General features: G+C 38.8%; 1 protein-coding gene across 1 annotated transcript in view; it reads left to right on the plus strand.

Moving 5' to 3' along the window:
• The window catches only part of SVOP (SV2 related protein), a 149,403-nt gene that overhangs the window by 48,359 nt on the left and 78,825 nt on the right, over positions 1 to 22,219 (plus strand). Inside the window, exons 7-9 of the mRNA XM_053702135.1 lie at positions 2,189 to 2,252; positions 6,743 to 6,868; positions 15,469 to 15,597. Coding sequence (XP_053558110.1) covers positions 2,189 to 2,252; positions 6,743 to 6,868; positions 15,469 to 15,597 — 319 coding nt within the window. The remainder of the gene's footprint in view (positions 1 to 2,188; positions 2,253 to 6,742; positions 6,869 to 15,468; positions 15,598 to 22,219) is intronic.

Consider the following 22,219-nt stretch of genomic DNA (forward strand, 5'->3'; position numbering starts at 1 on the left):
GTATCTCAAATTTTGGTTTGGGCGGAATCCAGCTCCTGTCTAATCTCTGCGGTTCATATCCCAGGTGTAGACAATTGGGAAGCGGATTATCTCAGTCGCCAAACGTTGCATCCGGGCGAATGGTCTCTTCACCCAGAGGTATTTCTTCAGATCGTTCAAATGTGGGAACTTCCAGAAATAGATTTGATGGCGTCCCATCTAAACAAGAAACTTCCCAGGTATCTGTCCAGATCCCGGGATCCTCAGGCGGAGGCAGTGGATGCATTATCACTTCCTTGGAAGTATCATCCTGCCTATATCTTTCCGCCTCTAGTTCTTCTTCCAAGAGTAATCTCCAAGATTCTGAAGGAATGCTCGTTTGTTCTGCTGGTAGCTCCGGCATGGCCTCACAGGTTTTGGCATGCGGATCTTGTCCGGATGGCCTCTTGCCAACCGTGGACTCTTCCGTTAAGACCAGACCTTCTGTCACAAGGTCCTTTTTTCCATCAGGATCTGAAATCCTTAAATTTAAAGGTATGGAGATTGAACGCTTGATTCTTCTTCAAAGAGGTTTCTCTGACTCTGTGATTAATACTATGTTACAGGCTCGTAAATCTGTATCTAGAGAGATATATTATAGAGTCTGGAAGACTTATATTTCTTGGTGTATTTCTCATCATTTTTCTTGGCATTCTTTTAGAATTCCGAGAATTTTACAGTTTCTTCAGGATGGTTTAGATAAAGGTTTGTCCGCAAGTTCCTTGAAAGGACAAATCTCTGCTCTTTCTGTTCTTTTTCACAGAAAGATTGCTATTCTTCCTGATATTCATTGTTTTGTACAAGCTTTGGTTCGTATAAAACCTGTCATTAAGTCAATTTCTCCTCCTTGGAGTTTGAATTTGGTTCTGGGGGCTCTTCAAGCTCCTCCGTTTGAACCTATGCATTCATTGGACATTAAATTACTTTCTTGGAAAGTTTTGTTCCTTTTGGCCATCTCTTCTGCCAGAAGAGTTTCTGAATTATCTGCTCTTTCTTGTGAGTCTCCTTTTCTGATTTTTCATCAGGATAAGGCGGTGTTGCGAACTTCTTTTGAATTTTTACCTAAAGTTGTGAATTCCAACAACATTAGTAGAGAAATTGTGGTTCCTTCATTATGTCCTAATCCTAAGAATTCTAAGGAGAAATCGTTGCATTCTTTGGATGTTGTTAGAGCTTTGAAATATTATGTTGAAGCTACTAAATCTTTCCGAAAGACTTCTAGTCTATTTGTTATCTTTTCCGGTTCTAGAAAAGGCCAGAAAGCTTCTGCCATTTCTTTGGCATCTTGGTTGAAATCTTTAATTCATCTTGCCTATGTTGAGTCGGGTAAAACTCCGCCTCAGAGAATTACAGCTCATTCTACTAGGTCAGTTTCTACTTCCTGGGCGTTTAGGAATGAAGCTTCGGTTGATCAGATTTGCAAAGCAGCAACTTGGTCCTCTTTGCATACTTTTACTAAATTCTACCATTTTGATGTATTTTCTTCTTCTGAAGCAGTTTTTGGTAGAAAAGTACTTCAGGCAGCGGTTTCAGTTTGAATCTTCTGCTTATGTTTTTCGTTAAACTTTATTTTGGGTGTGGATTATTTTCAGCAGGAATTGGCTGTCTTTATTTTATCCCTCCCTCTCTAGTGACTCTTGTGTGGAAAGATCCACATCTTGGGTAATCATTATCCCATACGTCACTAGCTCATGGACTCTTGCTAATTACATGAAAGAAAACATAATTTATGTAAGAACTTACCTGATAAATTCATTTCTTTCATATTAGCAAGAGTCCATGAGGCCCGCCCTTTTTTTGTGGTGGTTATGATTTTGTATAAAGCACAATTATTCCAATTCCTTATTTTATATGCTTTCGCACTTTTTTATCACCCCACTTCTTGGCTATTCGTTAAACTGAATTGTGGGTGTGGTGAGGGGTGTATTTATAGGCATTTTGAGGTTTGGGAAACTTTGCCCCTCCTGGTAGGAATGTATATCCCATACGTCACTAGCTCATGGACTCTTGCTAATATGAAAGAAATGAATTTATCAGGTAAGTTCTTACATAAATTATGTTTTTTTCCCCAGAGTATTTTAAGAGGGGAATCCACAAGCCAAATCTATATTTTACCATTGGAAAAATTGCTGACATATGTCTTTAGTTTGATTCTCACTTCTCTTTCCAGGGTGACTTTGTATGCAGAATTTCTACCCATGAAAGCAAGAGCCAAGTGTATATTATTGATAGAGGTAATCTTACTAGATTATATCTTCAGAGTATGTTACACAGAGGAGGTCATAGTGCATGATAATTAAAATGTTCTGTATTACCCTCTGATTTTTATGAAGATGTATGAAAAGTCAAGGTCATACTTACACAGATGAGCTTTGTGCATTCTGTTTAAAAGACAATGAATGAGCCAGAAATATCAGTATTATACCAGGGGCGTCTCAACATTTTTACATGGAGGGTCAGAAAGTGATGGTGGAATTGGCCTGGGCATTATATTATAATCTGTTATTTTAGGCATTCTATATTCAGCATGCAAATATAAGCACATTTTAATTAAAATTTAAATAGGATTTGTTTAGTAAATCTAATTTAACTGTATTTAAATTTATAACGCAAACGGTATGTTTGAAAAATACTCCCATTAGCTTTCTAGAAGATGGGTCATTATGTTGACAAATCCTAGCAAATTCAGACTCTATTCTCTGCAAACACAGGGCTATATTACGAGTGGCGCGCTAATTGTATCGTGCGAGCAATATGGAGTTTTCATGGCTCTTTGTGCAGACGGAAATAGCGGGCGTATTATGAGTTGATAGTAAATGTGTTTGCTTGAGTGCAATCAAATTTTTTTTATTTAGAAAATAAAGCTGCAAATGGCTTTAACATATAGATGCATACATATACATGCATACATACATAAATGTGTATGTATTTATATATACATGTTTATATGTGTGTACATTAGGGATGGGCGAATGTGGTAGAACGAATATTCCTGTGGACATTTGTTTTGGACAAACGAGTGTTGATAAGAATGAAAATCCATTAAAATTCGGTAATCAAAAGTTATTTCCGTTTTTTTTAATGTAACTTTTGTTTTCTGAATAATCATAATTAGAATGAATATCTACATTCAAAATTTTGAATGTAACATTTTTTTTTAACAAATACTATTCAGAAATTCAATAGTTCATGTGGTAGGGAATTTATTAAAATGATACATAATAGATATAAATATATCAATTTGAATGTTTATATTTCGAAATGTTGCATAGGATTAGAAATACTATTACAACTATATAGATTTGAATTTTTAAAATTCAAATATTGCATAATTCAAATTGAATTATTAGAAAAATTTCAATCAAATATTCAATTTAAAGAAAGCATTAGAAACACTATCACATTAAACGAATGTTAGAATGTTGTACCAATATTCAAAATTCTAAACAAACTAATGTGTTCAAATTTGTTTAATTTTTTCCATTGTTGCAAAACATTTTTCCATCCCTAGTATACATATGTATTTATGTGTATATATGTAGTTACAGACATATATACACATATAAACACATAAATATATGTGAATAAATATATAGACAATGTATAAGTGCATTGGAGCACATGAAATGTCATATTTATGCAATATTCATATTTGATAAAAATGTTTATCTGTGTATCTACTGTAAATATTTAACATTCCAATGTTCTTCACATAGGGGAATATGTTCTAAGTATTTTTAAATATTTGATATATATATAGGTATAAATATTTATTTTACCAAAAAATCATCTTATATAGAAGTATTTATTTAAGAATAAATAGAACATATTCTTCTATGTGAAGAACATTAGAATGTGAAATATTAATATTTATTTATCAGGTTAACACAAGTGTATGGGTGTGAAGCTTCTTTGCATTTTGTGTGTTCCATTGAAGTCTATGGGAGAATAATACGTTAACACAATTTTGATATTTTAAGTTCCACTTTTTGTGCACGTCAGGTTTTTGCTCAACTCATAATACAAGCGCAACCCGATGCACGCAAAAAGCCTCTGTCAAGCAAAGTTAACACACGAGCAGAAATGCTAAATAGTGCTCCACTCATAACCAAGCCCACTGTTGTATAGCTCCTAATAAAAAAGTTAGCTACCTAAATTTATTTCTCCCATTTTAGGGCTAGATTACAAATGGAGCGTAAAATATAGTTTTTGCAAAAGCGATATTTGCGCTCCACTGAGTAATACCAGCGCACGCAAATGTGCGCTGGTATTACAAGTTAGCCACAATGCGAATGCGATCTCACGTTCGCATTACAGGGAAGCATTGCGCTCATGAGAGCACGCTTCCATAGGCTCCAATGGGAGCCTCGTTCTCATGCCGTGAAACTAGCACAGCATAGGGGGTAAGTTGCGCAGCGATGGGCAGCAGATTGTAAATATATATGTTTATATACATATAAATATTTATGTGGTATGAAATAGAAAAGAGAGCACAAAAGACTCTAAGGGGTATATTTATTATAGTGCGAGCGGACATGATACAATGTAGCGTATCATGTCCGCTGCACATCGATAAATGCCGACAGCATACGCTGTCGGCATTTATTATTGCTCTAGCAGTTCTTGTGAACTGCTGGTGCAATTCCGCCCCTTTCAGATTTGCGGCCAATTGGCCGCTAGCAGGGGGTGTCAATCAGCCCGATCGTATTCGATCTGGTTGATTTCTGTCCGTGGTCTCAGAGCAGACGGACAAGTTATGGAGCAACGGTTTTTAATAGAAAATTACACAGGTAAAACAGTAGCCCAATCCCCTCTCTAGGACCTACTTCACAGGATGAACCCTCAAACATATGAGGTATGTGGTGACGAAAAAGCAAGCGGAATACTCCCAAAGTGGCGTCCTTAGCACAGTTCAGATATCCGCTACGTAGTGGATCAGTCGCTGATGAATTCTCCCCACACGCTGTTCCGTTGAGGAAAAAAAACGGAGCTTCTGCAAAGTGCCGTTCAGTATGATTTGCCAGTACAGGCTTGCGTAATGACGTAAAGGGGGTGTGCCTGACGAGTTTCATGGACGTGACTCAGCTTCTTTAGTATCATATAGCCTCTGATGAAGCGGAGTCACGTCCGTGAAACGCGCCAGGCATGCACCCTTCACATTATAACTCAAGCCTGTACTTGCAAATCATACTGAGCGGCACTTTGCAGAAGCTCCGTTTTTTTCCCTCAACAGAACAGCGTGTGGGGAGAACTAAGCAGCGACCAATCCACTACGTAGCGGATATCTGAACTGTGCTAAGGACGCCACTTTGGGTGTATCCCGCTTGCTTTTTTGTCACAACATACCTCATATGTTTGAGGGTTCATCCTGTGAGTAGCTCCTAGACAGGGGATTTAACATTGCACAAGCATTTCTAGTGAAATACTTGTGCAATGCCGCCCCCTGCACATTCGCGGCTGCTAGCAAGAGGTATCAACCATCCCGATCAGATCGGGATAATTGCAGTCCGCCACCTAAAAGGTGGTGGACAAGTTAAGGTGCAGCGGTCTAATCACCGCTGCTTCTCAGCTTAAAGGGACATTCCAGTCAAAATTTAAATGCACATAGATTAATTACGTTTGAATAGAAACTTATTTGCAATATAGATGTATTGGCAAATTTGCTTGTAGTAAAATTTATCACTGTTTTAGTGTTAACATTTTTCTATGCACGTGCATGTGAAGCATTGCTAGATATTGTCAATGCACCAGCATTTTAAGTACTGCAGATGCTCTGAGCATCAGTGGGGCTTGTATAATGTTAGCAATTACAAAATTGAGTCATTGCCAAATGGTACAAGCATCTTAGGCTTTTTGAGCAAGTGCTGTGTTTAAAATGCTAGTGCACGGTGCATATGTAAATACATTTTTGAAACAGCTATAACTTTTATTAGAAGCATTTTTGCTAATACATGTATATTATCAAAATGCATCTATTAAATACTGTAGCGCAATCATGTGGATTCCAATTTTGGCTGGAATGTCCCTTTAAGTTTCTGGCAAGCTGGAAACTTCAGGCAGGATAAAGCTGCATCCGCTGCTTATTAAATCTCCCCCTTGGTAGCTAGGATGGCTGTTCATTTTTTTCTAGAGTTTCACTTTGACAAAAATACTCGACAACAGTCTGCTTAAAGTAGACCCTTAGCTGTGTGTAGCCATCATACATGCCGGTCGATTTAAAAATACTAGGAGCTAGGAGCCACAGCTCCTTTAATCTTACTTCTGGCTTTTATTCTACCTATATTTGTGAACAAATATCTTTGTCTGGCTTCTACAAAAAGTAAAGGACTACTCCCTATATTTGAAATAAATGTGTGAGTCCTATTCTAACCTACTTTTGTACATAAGCAGTCACATTTATTATTCTGATTAGAGTCCGATCTTCTAATATCTTAAAGCAATTTATTGTTGTTGTGATGCCTTTAATCAGTAACTAAAACAGGTTTCAGGAATTGATTGATAATGGCTGGGTGCAAGGACGAGTGTAAAAAGATAAGAAAAGTGAGGTGAGGCTGCTCACATACGTAATCCAGTGTCTAAATCCAGTACATAGCTGTGTATCCCCAATGACTATGGGCTGTAGTAAGAGAGGTCTTAAGGTGCTCAGTGGCTCATTCTTTTTGACGGACTAATTTGACCAACCTTTCAGATGTTATCAATAAGCTCTTTCTTTTCCCTTTCTCAGATCTTCTGGGCTATAGGAACAGTGTTTGAGGTGCTCCTGGCCATCTTTGTGATGCCCACTCTGGGCTGGCGTTGGCTTCTCATCCTCTCTGCCCTGCCACTCTTTCTATTTTCCATCTTATGCTTTGTAAGTTTGTAAGAAGTTTGTTTTCAAGTATTTCAGATACAGTTTTTGGACATATGTGCATGCTGATAAAGTACCTTTCAAAAAAAAAAAAAGTCTAGTCTCTCCTGGCAAAGCTTCTATATACCTTTTCATTAGAATAGGTAGAAAAAACACAAATATCTGGAAACAAGAACAAACAGAAGTGCTACTCAAACATGAGCTAAGTGTAGTATGTTAAAGGGACAGTCTACAACTTAGTTATGTTAAAGCTTACCTTAGATTAAGCTGCAAATAGTCTTCTGTACCCCTTTCTATATCATGCAGCAGGAATGGTAAAAAAGTTATTTTAAAATGAATATTGTTTCTGGCCAGTTTGAAATGGCTGCCAAGCTCCATCCACCGATGACATCACGATCTGGGCTGCATCATGGCACTCTGCTGAAAAGCATTGACAGTTTGTTGAATCTAACTAGTGAGCTTTTTGTGATTGGAAGAAATATGCAGCCCAGATTGTGATGTCATCAGTGGGTGGAGCTTGACAAACATTTCAAACTGGCCAGAACCGATATTCATTTTAAAATAATTTTTTACCGTTCCTGCTGCATGATATAGAAAGGGTGCAGGAGGCTATTTGCAGCTTAATCTAAGGTAAGACTTTAAGAAGACTAAGGTGTAGACTGTCCTTTTAATTAAAACCAAAATATAGCCGAGGTTTACTAGCGCAGCAACAAATATTTACAGATTTAAAGAAAGCACCAACTGTGGGGGAATTGCTTAACTTGTGGTCTTTACTCCTCACTCTTCCCTCACTGACCTGCACAGAACTGCTCTCAGCCCTCACCAATATGTCTCTTTTCGTAGACAAAGTTAAATTCCAAGGCAAATGTATGGTGTTAAAAACAAGTGCCATTGTATTAATCCTCTTTATAAATAAAACTGAAATATATAATACTATGTTCTCTTATTATTATAATTTCATTAATATACAGTTATTATATCATCTATAAGATACTAATGTGCATGAAATATTTTACATTTACCATGCACATTCCGATTGGCAGAAATATGTATTACGGAGTTATGTAAATATGATGTAATTAAGAAGTATTTAGTATTACATTGTAAGTTGCTTATTATATATGCTTAGCATACATGAAAAATTAAAGGGATTTTAAATAATCATATTACATATTATTGGTGAAGCAAGTCAAAACCTGTAGAAGTTAGTTTTTATTTTCTATTTCATTGATAGCCCATTGACTCCCCTCTTATCTTATTGAGATCATAGTTAAATGCAGTTTTTATAGTTTCACGACCCTACAATGTGCTACATATTTATTGCTTAGATCAGTGCAGGAGCTCATATCCATCTTGCACTAAATTGCCACAGCAACGGAGTTAGACATATTCAAGAGACTTTAAAAGAAGTGTAGTAAAACCCTACAAATGTTATGAATGAAAGGTAAGTTTTAAATGTTTATTTAAAAATATATTTTTTTCTTCTTATGTACATCTCTTAAAGTTCAATAAAATTCATTTAAAATAGTTTGCATAAAAAAAATCTTTATAAATTGCAAGTATTTTAAAATAATTTTCAAAAATAAGCAAAATTAATTACATAGCTAAGCTGCCTAGAGCAGCTAACTCCACCCCTCTTATCAGTGTTTAGACACAGGCATTGTATTTCAACTGAGTACACAGCTTCTAGGCATGCTCCAGCAGATAATCCCTATTCACTTTTGCATTCTATCAAAACAACAATAGATATAGATACAGCCATTAAAGGAATTGAGTGGGGGGAGTTAGAGCTTTACAATTCAGAAACTAAAAAGAAAGGGTTAAAGGGACAGTCTAGGCCAAAATAAACTTTCATGATTCAGATAGAGCATGTAATTTTAAACAATTTTCCAATTTACTTTTATCACCAATTTTGCTTTGTTCTCTTGGTATTCTTAGTTGAAAACTTAACCTAGGAGGTTCATATGCTAATTTCTTAGACCTTGAAGGCCACATCTTTTCAGAATGCATTTTAACAGTTTTTCACCACTAGAGGGTGTTAGTTCATGTGTTTCATATAGATAACACTGTGCTTGTGCACGTGTAGTTATCTGGGAGCAGGCACTGATTGGCTAAACTGCAAGTCTGTCAAAAGAACTGAAATAAAGGGGCAGTTTGCAGAGGCTTAGATACAAGGTAATCACAGAGGTAAAAAGTATATTAATATAACCGTGTTGGTTATGCAAAACTGGGGAATGGGTAATAAAGGGATTATCTATCTTTTAAAACAATACAAATTCTGGTGTAGACTGTCCCTTTAATGGCGAGGCAATGCAGTATTATTTTGCAGGTAAAGTAATTAAAGTACCTATTATATTATTTTGTCTCTATCCCAACTTGTTTTATGTCCCTTTAAATGCTGTCATAATTTAATAAATAAATAAAAATTGCTATTGTCCTTTTAAGTACTGTATGCCAGCAACATTTAAAGGGATATCATAGTGGAAAAATGACATGCTCTAATTCGTTAGTGCTTGTAATTCTAACATTAGTGACCCTGCAGTGCTATTGATTTAACTGCCACTGACCCAATCAGCAAAAACTGACGGTGACCTAATCAGCATCATGACCCATATGTGTGACTCATGCTGCTAATTGCATCAACAGCAGTTTCTACTTGAGACCAGCAGTGCTCTGTAGCTTCTGCACAGTACTTTAACTTTGTTTTTAACAATTTTGCAGGGGTTAAACACATAGCATTGGAGGGTCACTAAGTGTTAAAATGGCATGTTCCAACTAATTAGAGTATGTCATTTTTTACTATAATATCAATTTAAATGTATTTAAAATTGTGATTTTATAACACAACACATTTTTCAGAGTTTAAAAATTATAGCAGTCCAGGGAAACACTCTTTAAAATTCTCTGTAGTCTCCTCTGCTGTGTACAATCATAAACAAGTTGTAAATAAGCTTGTACACTGCTGTAATAAGATATTTAAGACTGATATGCTCCTGTATGTAGAAACATGAATCTTCATCTCCTCTGGAGTACAGAAGAAAAAAAAAACCTTTACATTAATAGATTAACAAGCTTGCAGTTCTACAAGCACATACATATATCTTTTTATTTGACATGTTTTTAATTAAAGGGGAAGTCAGCCCAAAAATTCTTATAACTTATTCAGATAACGTATTTAACGATTTGTACAGCAAACTGCAGCCCAATTTTGATTTAAATATATTTTGCAAGTAAAAAGAGTTACTTACTAGTATTCCTCTGGCCGTTTTGAAATGGCCGCCTGACCTCTCCTTTCCTGTCGTCACTCCAGCTTCCCACTCCAGCTTCCACTGAATGAATTAAGTCTATCCTGTGGGTTCCCATGTTTCACGCATGCGCAATGCGCCGGTTTCCTCAAGGGGGACTTTTTAAGTATGGAAGTAGCAGAGCGGTACACAAACAAATAAATCCCCAGTGTTGCATTTAGAATGTGAGCTCCAGGTACTGTAGGTGGAAATGTGTAGTGGGCAGATAGGTGTGCTGACTCCTGCAGCAAGGTTTGATGGATCCTAACTCACAATAAAATCATCTGTTAGCAGATCACTGATCTGTACTGAATCTGTTTGATAGCAGTGCTAATTGCGAAAACAATGTATTGTCCCCTTACCTATGCTGCTGAAGTCCTGTCTCAATACACTCTGTTTCATGCTACTTACAGTACTTACAGCCAGGACTCTAGCAGGCAGCACACGCTGTATCTGGGACTCACTCTCCTGACACTGAGCACCGCACCTCTGACATTGCCTTCTCTGGCTTGGAATACTATTTAGACTCATTTTATCTTGGGCTTCTTGTTTGGAATATAATTATCTATATGGGCACATTAACTGATCTCTTGCGCAGAGATGCGGTGCTCAGTGTCAGGAGAGTGAGTCCCAGATACAGCGGAGGTCACCTGCAGCTGTCTGAGGTGTGTACTGTGCTTGTATATAACTTATCCCGGTTAAAAAAATTAGACTCATCCAATACGCTGCGCAAGAGTTCAGTTAATGTGCCCGTATAGATAATTATATTCCAAACAGGAAGCCCAAGATAAAATGAGTCTAAATAGTATTCCAAGCCAGAGAAGGCAATGGGGGGTAGTTATCAACGTGTCAACTTTCCTGCCTTCACCGGCCCAATACGCCCGCCTAAGCTTGCCTACCTTCGCCGCCGCGGACCTGAAAAAATACGCCTAAGTTATCAAGTAAAGCTGTCAAAAAGCCGCGGGGCGATGAGCAGCGGACTGTGAGAGTTATCACTCATCCGATCTCGCTGCTCTTCGGCTGTTTGACAGCTTTCTTGCTAGCCTGTCACTAAGCAACCACACTAAACTACACTGTTCTACCCCCTATACCGGCGCCCCCGGAGCCCCCCGCAACTAAATAAAGTTACTAACCCCTAAACCGCCGCTCCTAGACCCCGCCGCAAGTCTTATAAATGTATTAACCCCTAAACCGCCGCTCCTAGACCCCGCCGCAAGTCTTATAAATGTATTAACCCCTAAACCGCCGCTCCCGGACACCGCTGCCACCTACATTATACCTAGTTCCGATCAGCCAATAGAATGCAAGCTCAATCTGATTGGCTGATTGGATCAGCCAATCGGATTGAACTTGAATCTGATTGGCTGATTCCATCAGCCAATCAGATTTTTCCTACCAATCAGAATTGAAGGGACGCCATCTTGGATGACTTCCCTTAAAGGAGCCTTCATTCGTCGGTAGTCCGTCGGGAAAGAAGGATGTTCCGCGTCGGCGGGATGAAGATTCAAGACCCGGCTTCGAAGATGACCTCGCCCGGATAGAAGACTTCTTCAGCGCCTCTTGGAAGATGACCTCGCCCGGATGGAGGATTTCTTCAGCGCCGCTTGGAGGATCACTTCATCGGATGGAAGATTTCTTCAGCGCCCCTTGGATGATCACTTCTGCCCGTCCGGATGTCCTCTTCAGTTCCATCGGTGGCTCGGCTGAGTGAAGACAACTAAAGGTAGGATGATCTTCAGGGGATTAGTGTTAGGTTATTTTAAGGGGGGTTTGGGTTAGATTAGGGGTATGTGGGTGGTGGGTTTTAATGTTGGGGGGGTGGTTGTATTTTTCTTTTACAGGCAAAAGAGCTGAACTCTTTGGGGCATGCCCCCACAAAAGGCCCTTTTAAGGGCTGGTAAGGTAAAAGAGCTTTGAACTTTTTTAATGTAGAATAGGGTAGGGCATTTTTTTTATTTTGGGGGGGTTTGTTATTTTATTAGGGGGCTTAGATTAGGTGTAAGTAGCTTAAAATTGTTGTAATATTTTTTTAAATGTTTGTAACTTTTTTTTTTTTTTTTGTAACTTAGCTTTTTTTATTTTTTGTACTTTAGTTAGTTTATGTAATTGTATTTAATTGTAGTTATTTGTAGGTAGTTTATTTAATTTATTTAATGATAGTGTAGTGTTAGGTTTAATTGTAACTTAGGTTAGGATTTATTTTACAGGTAATTTTGAATTTCTTTTAGCTAGGTAGTTATTAAATAGTTAATAACTATTCTAACTAGCTAAAATAAATACAAAGTTACCTGTAAAATAAATATAAATCCTAAGATAGCTACAATGTAATTATAATTTATATTGTAGCTATCTTAGGGTTTATTTTACAGGTAAGTATTTAGTTTTAAATAGGAATAATTTATTAAAGTATAGTGTAGTGTTAGGTGTAATTGTAACTTAGGTTAGTTTTTATTTTACAGGTATATTTCTCTTTATTTTAGCTAGGTAAGCTATTAAATAGTTAATAACTATTTAATAGCTATTGTACCTAGTTAAAATAAATTGAAAGGTGCCTGTAAAATAAAAATAAATCCTAACATAGCTACAATATAATTATTATTTATATTGTAGCTATATTAGGGTTTATTTTATAGGTAAGTATTTAGTTTTAAATAGGATTAACTTAGTTAATAATAGAAATATTATTTAGATTTATTTAATTAATATTTAAGTTAGGGGGGTGTTAGGGTTAGTGTTAGACTTAGGTTTAGGGGTTAATAATTTTATTACAGTGGCGGCGGTGTAGTGGGGGGCAGGATAGGGGTTAATAAATTTATTATAGGTGGCGACGGTGTAGGGGGGGCAGGATAGGGGTTAATAAATTTAATATAGGTTGCGGCAGGGTCAGGGAGCGGCGGTTTAGGGGTTAATACACTTATTATAGTTGCGGCAGGGTCAGGGAGCGGCGGTTTAGGGGTTAATAGGTATAGAGTAGCTTGCGGTGGGCTCCGGGAGCGGCGGTTTAGGGGTTAATCATTTTATTTAGTTGTGGCGGTGTAGGGGGACAGATTAGTGGTGTTTAGACTCGGGGTACATGTTAGGGTGTTAGGTGTAGACAGCTCCCATAGAAATCAATGGGATGTCTGGCAGCAGCGAACTTGTACTTTCGCTATGGTCAGACTCCCATTGATTCCTATGGGATCCGCCGCCTCCAGGGTAGCGGTTTGAAAACCAGGTACGCTGGGCCGTAAAAGTGCCGAGCGTACCTGCTAGTTTTTTGATAACTAGCAAAAGTAGTCAGATTGTGCCGTACTTGTGTGCGGAACATCTGGAGTGACGTAAGAATCGATCTGTGTCGGACGGAGTCCGGCGGATCGAAGTTTACGTCACAAAATTCTACTTTTGCCGGTCTGAAGCCTTTGATAACTAAGGCGAATCAGCCTCGCCACAAATACGCTGCGGAATTCCAGCGTATTTGAGGTTGACGGCTTGATAACTACCCCCCATAGTCAGAGGTGCAGTGCTCAGTGTCAGGAGAGTGAGTCCCAGATACAACGTGTGTTGCCTGCTGGAGTCCTGGCTGTAAGTAGTGTGAAACAGAGTTTCACAGGACTTCAGCAGCACAGGTAAGGGGACAATACATTATTTTAGCAATTAGCACTGCTATCAAACAGATTCAGTACAGATCAGTGATCTGCTAACAGATGATTTTATTGTGAGTTAGGATCCATCGAACCTTGCTGCAGGAGTCAGTACACCTATTCGCCCACTACACAATTCCACCCACAGTAACTGGAGCTCACATTCTATATGCAACACTGGGGAAAACACGGGAACCCGCAGGATAGACTTAATTCATTCAGTGGAAGCTGGAGTGACATCAGGAAAGGAGGGGTCAGGCGGCCATTTCAAAATGGCCAGAGGAATACTAGTAAGTCTTTTTACTTGCAAAATATATTTAGATCAAAATTGGGCTACAGTTTGCTGTACAAATCCTTAAATACGTTGAGGCCTATTTATCAAATGTCTGTCGGACCTGATCCGACAGTGCGGATCAGGTCCGACAGACATTGCTGAATGCGGAGAGCAAGGCGCTCTCCGTATTCAGAACACAAAGCGGGGGGAGGTGGCGCCAAACCAAGGCTATCTGGCAATAAATTAAGAGGTTAAATTAACTAAAAAAAAAATAATAAGATATAAATAAATAAATAAAGCAATTTGCTACAAATGTGAATTCTAACAGGGATAAACAATTTATTGGCAATTTAAGTAATAATCATATAAATTGTAAATAAAAATTCACTGACTTACTACATTAAAACACCGGTGTCAATTCTTTAAAATAAATTAGCATATAAGACTATCTATCTATACAGAACATTCCTTTAAAAATATGTAATAATTGTTACTCATGCAATGCACGTACACTTAAAACTGCAAAATTGAAAAGGTGCAATTGTAGTGTAAATATTTATGCAATACTTATGCACTGAGCTGCTGGTGCAACGCCGCCCCCTGCAGACTTGCGGCAACCCGATCATACTCGATCGGGTTGAATTGTGGCGATCTCTGTCCGCCTGCTCAGAGCAGGCGGACAGGGTTATGGAGCAACGATCTTTAGACCGCTGCTTCATAACTGCTGTTTCTGACGAGCCTGCAGGCTCGCAAGAAACACGGGCCCTCAAGTTCCATACGGAGCTTGATAAATGGGCCTCATGTTCTGAATAAATTATAATAATTTTGGGGTTGACTTCCCCTTTAAAGGGACAGTCTACTTCTTTTTATTCTTTAAAAAGATAGATAACACCTTTAGTACTCGTTCCCCAGCTTTGCACAACCAACATTGTTATATTAATATATTTTATAACCTTTAAACCATATACGTTTCTGACTGTTTCTAAACCTCTTCAGGCCTCCTCTTATCTCAGTGCATTTTATGAGCTTTTCACAGCCAGACAATGCTAGTTCATGTGTGCCATATAGATAACAGTGTGTCCAATCCAATGGAGTTATTTATAAATCAGCACTAATTGGCTAAAATGCAAGTCTGTAAATAGCACTGAAATTAGGTGGCACTCTGCAGAGGCTTAGATACAAGTTAATCACAGAGGTGAAAAGGATATTAATATAACCGTGTTGGTTATGCAAAACTGGGGAATGGGTAATAAAGGGATTATCTATCTATCTATCTATCTATCAAAAAACATTTGGGTAGACTGTCCCTTATAAAGAAATGATGGTAGTTACGTTTGTGTATAATGTCCCTTGAAGATTTGGATGTTTTGCAGCCATAATCCAGTTCTGTGTACAAATGCCTAATGATATTATTTTATTCTCCAGTGGCTCCCAGAAAGTGCCAGATATGATGTCTTGTCAGGAAATCAAGAAAAGGCCCTTGCTACCCTGAAACGAATTGCAACTGAGAACGGGGCTCCCATGCCCCTTGGGAAACTCATCATTTCCAGGCAGGTCTGTACTTACAGATACAGCTCCGTGTGGTAAGAAATAGGTCAAATCAAATAGAAACAGTTCCCAGACTTGTAAATGTTACATTTACAAAAATCACAGACAATAATAAAGTCAAGCACCATAACTACCAGCGGTTCTTACAAAAATACCCAGATCACTAAAGATGGCTAAAAAGTGATTTGTTCTTGTGCTCAGACTGACTTGTTTGTGTTGGGTTGCAATGTCAATTCCGTTTATTTTCTGTCATCTGTGCAAATCTATTTATTTATTTCTGTGTTTTTTTAATGTTATTTTGTAGAAGTTTTACAGAATGTTTTATAGCATTATAGACGTAGGCATGTCTTCAAGGCGAAAAGTGTCATCCTCTTATTTACATAAAAAAATATGTATATGAAACCTGGTAAATAGACAGCGGCAAGAGGGAACCACAGTTTACTGTATGGGGTAGATTTACTATATGTTGAGCGCACATGAATCGCTATAGCAAACCATGGCCGCTCGACATCACTAAATGCAGACAGCATATGCCCCCTGCTCATTGGCGGCCAATCAGCAGCTAGCAGGGGCTGTCAATCGTTCCAATTGTATCGGATCGGGATGATTTCAATCCTCCACCTAAATGGGGCTCTGAAGCAGCATTCGCTGCTTCATAAATGGAGCCCTATATATCAAATAACAGTTAAAGGGACAATTGTATAAACTTTCCAATTATTTCTGTTATCAAATTTGATTTGTTCTCTTAGTATCTTTTGTTGAAGAGAAGGTCCAGGAGCAGCAATGCACTACTGGGAGCTAGCTGAACACATCTGGTGAGCCAATAGCAAGAGGCAAATAAGTGCAGCCACCAATCACCAGCTAGTAAATTGGAAAGTTGTTTAAAATGACATGCTGTATGTGAATCATGGAACTTTCATTTTGACATTATGCCACACATAAAAAAAATGCCACACAAAATTTTTTGGCAAACTAAGGCCTAGATTTAGAGTTCGGCGGTAGCCGTCAAAACCAGCGTTAGAGGCTCCTAACGCTGGTTTTGGCCGCCCGCTGGTATTTGGAGTCAGTGATTAAAGGGTCTAACGCTCACTTTTCAGCCGCGACTTTTCCATACCGCAGATCCCCCTACGCCATTTGCGTAGCCTATCTTTTCAATGGGATCTTCCTAACGCCGGTATTTAGAGTCGTTTCTGCAGTGAGCGTTAGAGCTCTAACGACAAGATTCCAGCCGCCTGAAAATAGCAGGAGTTAAGAGCTTTCTGGCTAACGCCGGTTTATAAAGCTCTTAACTACTGTACCCTAAAGTACACTAACACCCATAAACTACCTATGTACCCCTAAACCGAGGTCCCCCCACATCGCCGCCACTCGATTAAAATTTTTAACCCCTAATCTGCCGACCGCCACCTACGTTATACTTATGTACCCCTAATCTGCTGCCCCTAACACCGCCGACCCCTGTATTATATCTATTAACCCCTAACTTGCCCCCCACAACGTCGCCGCAAGCTACTTAAAATAATTAACCCCTAATCTTCCGACCGCAAATCGCCGCCACCTACGTTATCCCTATGTACCCCTAATCTGCTACCCCTAACATCGCCGACCCCTATGTTATATTTATTAACCCCTAATCTGCCCCCCACAACGTCGCCGACACCTACCTACACTTATTAACCCCTAATCTGCCGAGCGGACCTGAGCGCTACTATAATAAAGTTATTAACCCCTAATCCGCCTCACTAACCCTATCATAAATAGTATTAACCCCTAATCTGCCCTCCCTAACATCGCCGACACCTAACTTCAATTATTAACCCCTAATCTGCCGACCGGAGCTCACCGCTATTCTAATAAATGGATTAACCCCTAAAGCTAAGTCTAACCCTAACACTAACACCCCCCTAAGTTAAATATAATTTTTATCTAACGAAATAAATTAACTCTTATTAAATAAATAATTCCTATTTAAAGCTAAATACTTACCTGTAAAATACATCCTAATATAGCTACAATATAAATTATAATTATATTATAGCTATTTTAGGATTAATATTTATTTTACAGGCAACTTTGTAATTATTTTAACCAGGTACAATAGCTATTAAATAGTTAAGAACTATTTAATAGTTACCTAGTTAAAATAATTACAAATTTACCTGTAAAATAAATCCTAACCTAAGATATAATTAAACCTAACACTACCCTATCAATAAAATAATTAAATAAACTACCTACAATTACCTACAATTAACCTAACACTACACTATCAATAAATTAATTAAACACAATTGCTACAAATAAATAACATTAAATAAACTATCTAAAGTACAAAAAATAAAAAAGAACTAAGTTACAGAAAATAATAAAATATTTACAAACATAAGAAAAATATTACAACAATTTTAAACTAATTACACCTACTCTAAGCCCCCTAATAAAATAACAAAGCCCCCCAAAATAAAAAATTCCCTACCCTATTCTAAAATACAAATATTACAAGCTCTTTTACCTTACCAGCCCTGAACAGGGCCCTTTGCGGGGCATGCCCCAAGAATTTCAGCTCTTTTGCCTGTAAAAAAAAACATACTATACCCCCCCCCCAACATTACAACCCACCACCCACATACCCCTAATCTAACCCAAACCCCCCTTAAATAAACCTAACACTACCCCCCTGATGATCTTCCTACCTTGTCTTCACCATGCCAGGTTCACCGATCCGTCCTGGCTTCAAGATCTTCATCCAACCCAAGCGGGGGCTAGACATCCACTGAAGAAGTCCAGAAGAGGGTCCAAAGTCTTCCTCCTATCCGGCAAGAAGAGGACATCCGGACCGGCAAACATCTTCTCCAAGCGGCATCTTCTATCTTCTTCCATCCGATGACGACCGGCTCCATCTTGAAGACCTCCAGCGCGGATCCATCCTCTTCTTCCGACGACTAGACGACGAATGACGGTTCCTTTAAGGGACGTCATCCAAGATGGCGTCCCTCGAATTCCGATTGGCTGATAGGATTCTATCAGCCAATCGGAATTAAGGTAGGAATTTTCTGATTGGCTGATGGAATCAGCCAATCAGAATATAGTTCAATCCGATTGGCTGATCCAATCAGCCAATCAGATTGAGCTCGCATTCTATTGGCTGTTCCGATCAGCCAATAGAATGCGAGCTCAATCTGATTGGCTGATTGGATCAGCCAATCGGATTGAACTATATTCTGATTGGCTGATTCCATCAGCCAATCAGAAAATTCCTACCTTAATTCCGATTGGCTGATAGAATCCTATCAGCCAATCGGAATTCGAGGGACGCCATCTTGGATGACGTCCCTTAAAGGAACCGTCATTCGTCGTCTAGTCGTCGGAAGAAGAGGATGGATCCGCGCTGGAGGTCTTCAAGATGGAGCCGGTCGTCATCGGATGGAAGAAGATAGAAGATGCCGCTTGGAGAAGATGTTTGCCGGTCCGGATGTCCTCTTCTTGCCGGATAGGAGGAAGACTTTGGACCCTCTTCTGGACTTCTTCAGTGGATGTCTAGCCCCCGCTTGGGTTGGATGAAGATCTTGGAGCCAGGACGGATCGGTGAACCTGGCATGGTGAAGACAAGGTAGGAAGATCATCAGGGGGGTAGTGTTAGGTTTATTTAAGGGGGGTTTGGGTTAGATTAGGGGTATGTGGGTGGTGGGTTGTAATGTTGGGGGGGGGGGTATAGTATGTTTTTTTTTACAGGCAAAAGAGCTGAAATTCTTGGGGCATGCCCCGCAAAGGGCCCTGTTCAGGGCTGGTAAGGTAAAAGAGCTTGTAATATTTGTATTTTAGAATAGGGTAGGGAATTTTTTATTTTGGGGGGCTTTGTTATTTTATTAGGGGGCTTAGAGTAGGTGTAATTAGTTTAAAATTGTTGTAATATTTTTCTTATGTTTGTAAATATTTTATTATTTTCTGTAACTTAGTTCTTTTTTATTTTTTGTACTTTAGATAGTTTATTTAATGTTATTTATTTGTAGCAATTGTGTTTAATTAATTTATTGATAGTGTAGTGTTAGGTTAATTGTAGGTAATTGTAGGTAGTTTATTTAATTATTTTATTGATAGGGTAGTGTTAGGTTTAATTATATCTTAGGTTAGGATTTATTTTACAGGTAAATTTGTAATTATTTTAACTAGGTAACTATTAAATAGTTCTTAACTATTTAATAGCTATTGTACCTGGTTAAAATAATTACAAAGTTGCCTGTAAAATAAATATTAATCCTAAAATAGCTATAATATAATTATAATTTATATTGTAGCTATATTAGGATGTATTTTACAGGTAAGTATTTAGCTTTAAATAGGAATTATTTATTTAATAAGAGTTAATTTATTTCGTTAGATAAAAATTATATTTAACTTAGGGGGGTGTTAGTGTTAGGGTTAGACTTAGCTTTAGGGGTTAATACATTTATTAGAATAGCGGTGAGCTCCGGTCGGCAGATTAGGGGTTAATAATTGAAGGTAGGTGTCGGCGATGTTAGGGAGGGCAGATTAGGGGTTAATACTATTTATGATAGGGTTAGTGAGGCGGATTAGGGGTTAATAACTTTATTATAGTAGCGCTCAGGTCCGCTCGGCAGATTAGGGGTTAATAAGTGTAGGTAGGTGTCGGCGACGTTGTGGGGGGCAGATTAGGGGTTAATAAATATAACATAGGGGTCGGCGATGTTAGGGCAGCAGATTAGGGGTACATAGGGATAACGTAGGTGGCGGCGGTTTACGGAGCGGCAGATTAGGGGTTAAAAGTGTAATGCAGGGGTCAGCGATAGCGGGGGCGGCAGATTAGGGGTTAATAAGTGTAAGGGTAGGGGTGTTTAGACTCGGGGTACATGTTAGAGTGTTAGGTGCAGACGTAGGAAGTGTTTCCCCATAGGAAACAATGGGGCTGCGTTAGGAGCTGAACGCTGCTTTTTTGCAGGTGTTAGGTTTTTTTTCAGCTCAAACAGCCCCATTGTTTCCTATGGGAGAATCGTGCACGAGCACGTTTTTGATGCCGGCCGCGTCCGTAAGCAACTCTGGTATCGAGAGTTGCATTTGCGGTAAAAATGCTCTACGCTCCTTTTTTGGAGCCTAACGCAGCATTTGTTTGAACTCTCGATACCAGAGTTAAATTTATGGTGCGGCCAGAAAAAAACCCGCGGAGCGTTAACAGCCCTTTTACCGCCGAACTCTAAATCTAGGCCTAAACCTTTTAAAAATAGTCCCATTTCCAAATGATCTACAGCTAAGGGCTGTCGATAATAAAAATAAATAAAATAAGATAAAATATTTTATTTTTCTTATGCATTATGTTTGCAGAGAAATGAAAAACATAAACCCTCTTTGGGATAGTGGACCCACATAGCAAATACAGATGTTCTTGAATTATTTTTGCTGCATTAATTCCCAGCTTTTTACCTACAATAAATGTCATAGTAACAAAAACAGGAGAAAATGACAGCGCTACACTGAATCAGGTGGGGCACCAGTAGAACTTCCCCTTTAAAAAAATAATCAAAAAGTAAAAACGGGGGGTGTATCTAATATCTGTTTCTCAGAAGACACACAACCACTCCCCTATAGTATAAACATATGGGACATAAATACAATCACCGACGTACACAACAGATATGTGAAAATACAACAGTCCCAAAATAAAACAGTCCCAAAACCGTAGCTGGTTTAAGTCACACAAAAAGCATATAGACTGATTGTAGCAGGATTGGTGTGTTAACTTAGCTGAACCAGATGGAGGCAAAGTTTGTTCAGTAAATGTGCATACACGGCAAATCCGACGTGGTAATGTCCAGTTGGTCTGATGGAATATATGCTGAAGGATCCTTACAGGAGCAGCTGATGAATCACGGAACTCCAGCTATGTGTATCCCGTTGCAGCAAGCTGTATAAGAAATGACAAGAAGAAAACAGCGCATCCACGAATCACAGCAGCGTTTATTCAGGTAAATGACACACACAGAAAATTGCACACTTACAAGATGACAGTAATGTATGAGCGGTAATGCCCTCTGGCTAGTTGTCTTTCGCCTGTAGCAAATCTCAGCGGGAACACCTCAGACGCCGACCAGCAGCACCAAGAGACCCGCTTCCTGTCACATACGCGTTTCCTCTGCACACGGGCAGACTTCTTCAGGGGTATATGAAAATACAAGCTTGTATTTTCATATACCCCTGAAGAAGTCTGCCCGTGTGCAGAGGAAACGCGTAGGGTAACTAACTCCTACCATCAAAGTGTTTAGGACTGCTGCTCTTTTGAGTTTCTCTTTGGCACCTGCTGTATGTGGCAGGAAGCGGGTCTCTTGGTGCTGCTGGTCGGCGTCTGAGGTGTTCCCGCTGAGATTTGCTACAGGCGAAAGACAACTAGCCAGAGGGCATTACCGCTCATACATTACTGTCATCTTGTAAGTGTGCAATTTTCTGTGTGTGTCATTTACCTGAATAAACGCTGCTGTGATTCGTGGATGCGCTGTTTTCTTCTTGTCAATAAATGTCATAGTAGTTTTGAATTCCTTTTTCTAAACGTCATGGTTATCTATAGCTATATCCATGATACTCAAAGTGGCAATAATTTCCCTCTTATGACTATTAATAG

The sequence above is a fragment of the Bombina bombina genome, chromosome 2, assembly GCF_027579735.1.
Source record: "Bombina bombina isolate aBomBom1 chromosome 2, aBomBom1.pri, whole genome shotgun sequence".
In the NCBI taxonomy this organism is placed as follows: domain Eukaryota; kingdom Metazoa; phylum Chordata; class Amphibia; order Anura; family Bombinatoridae; genus Bombina; species Bombina bombina.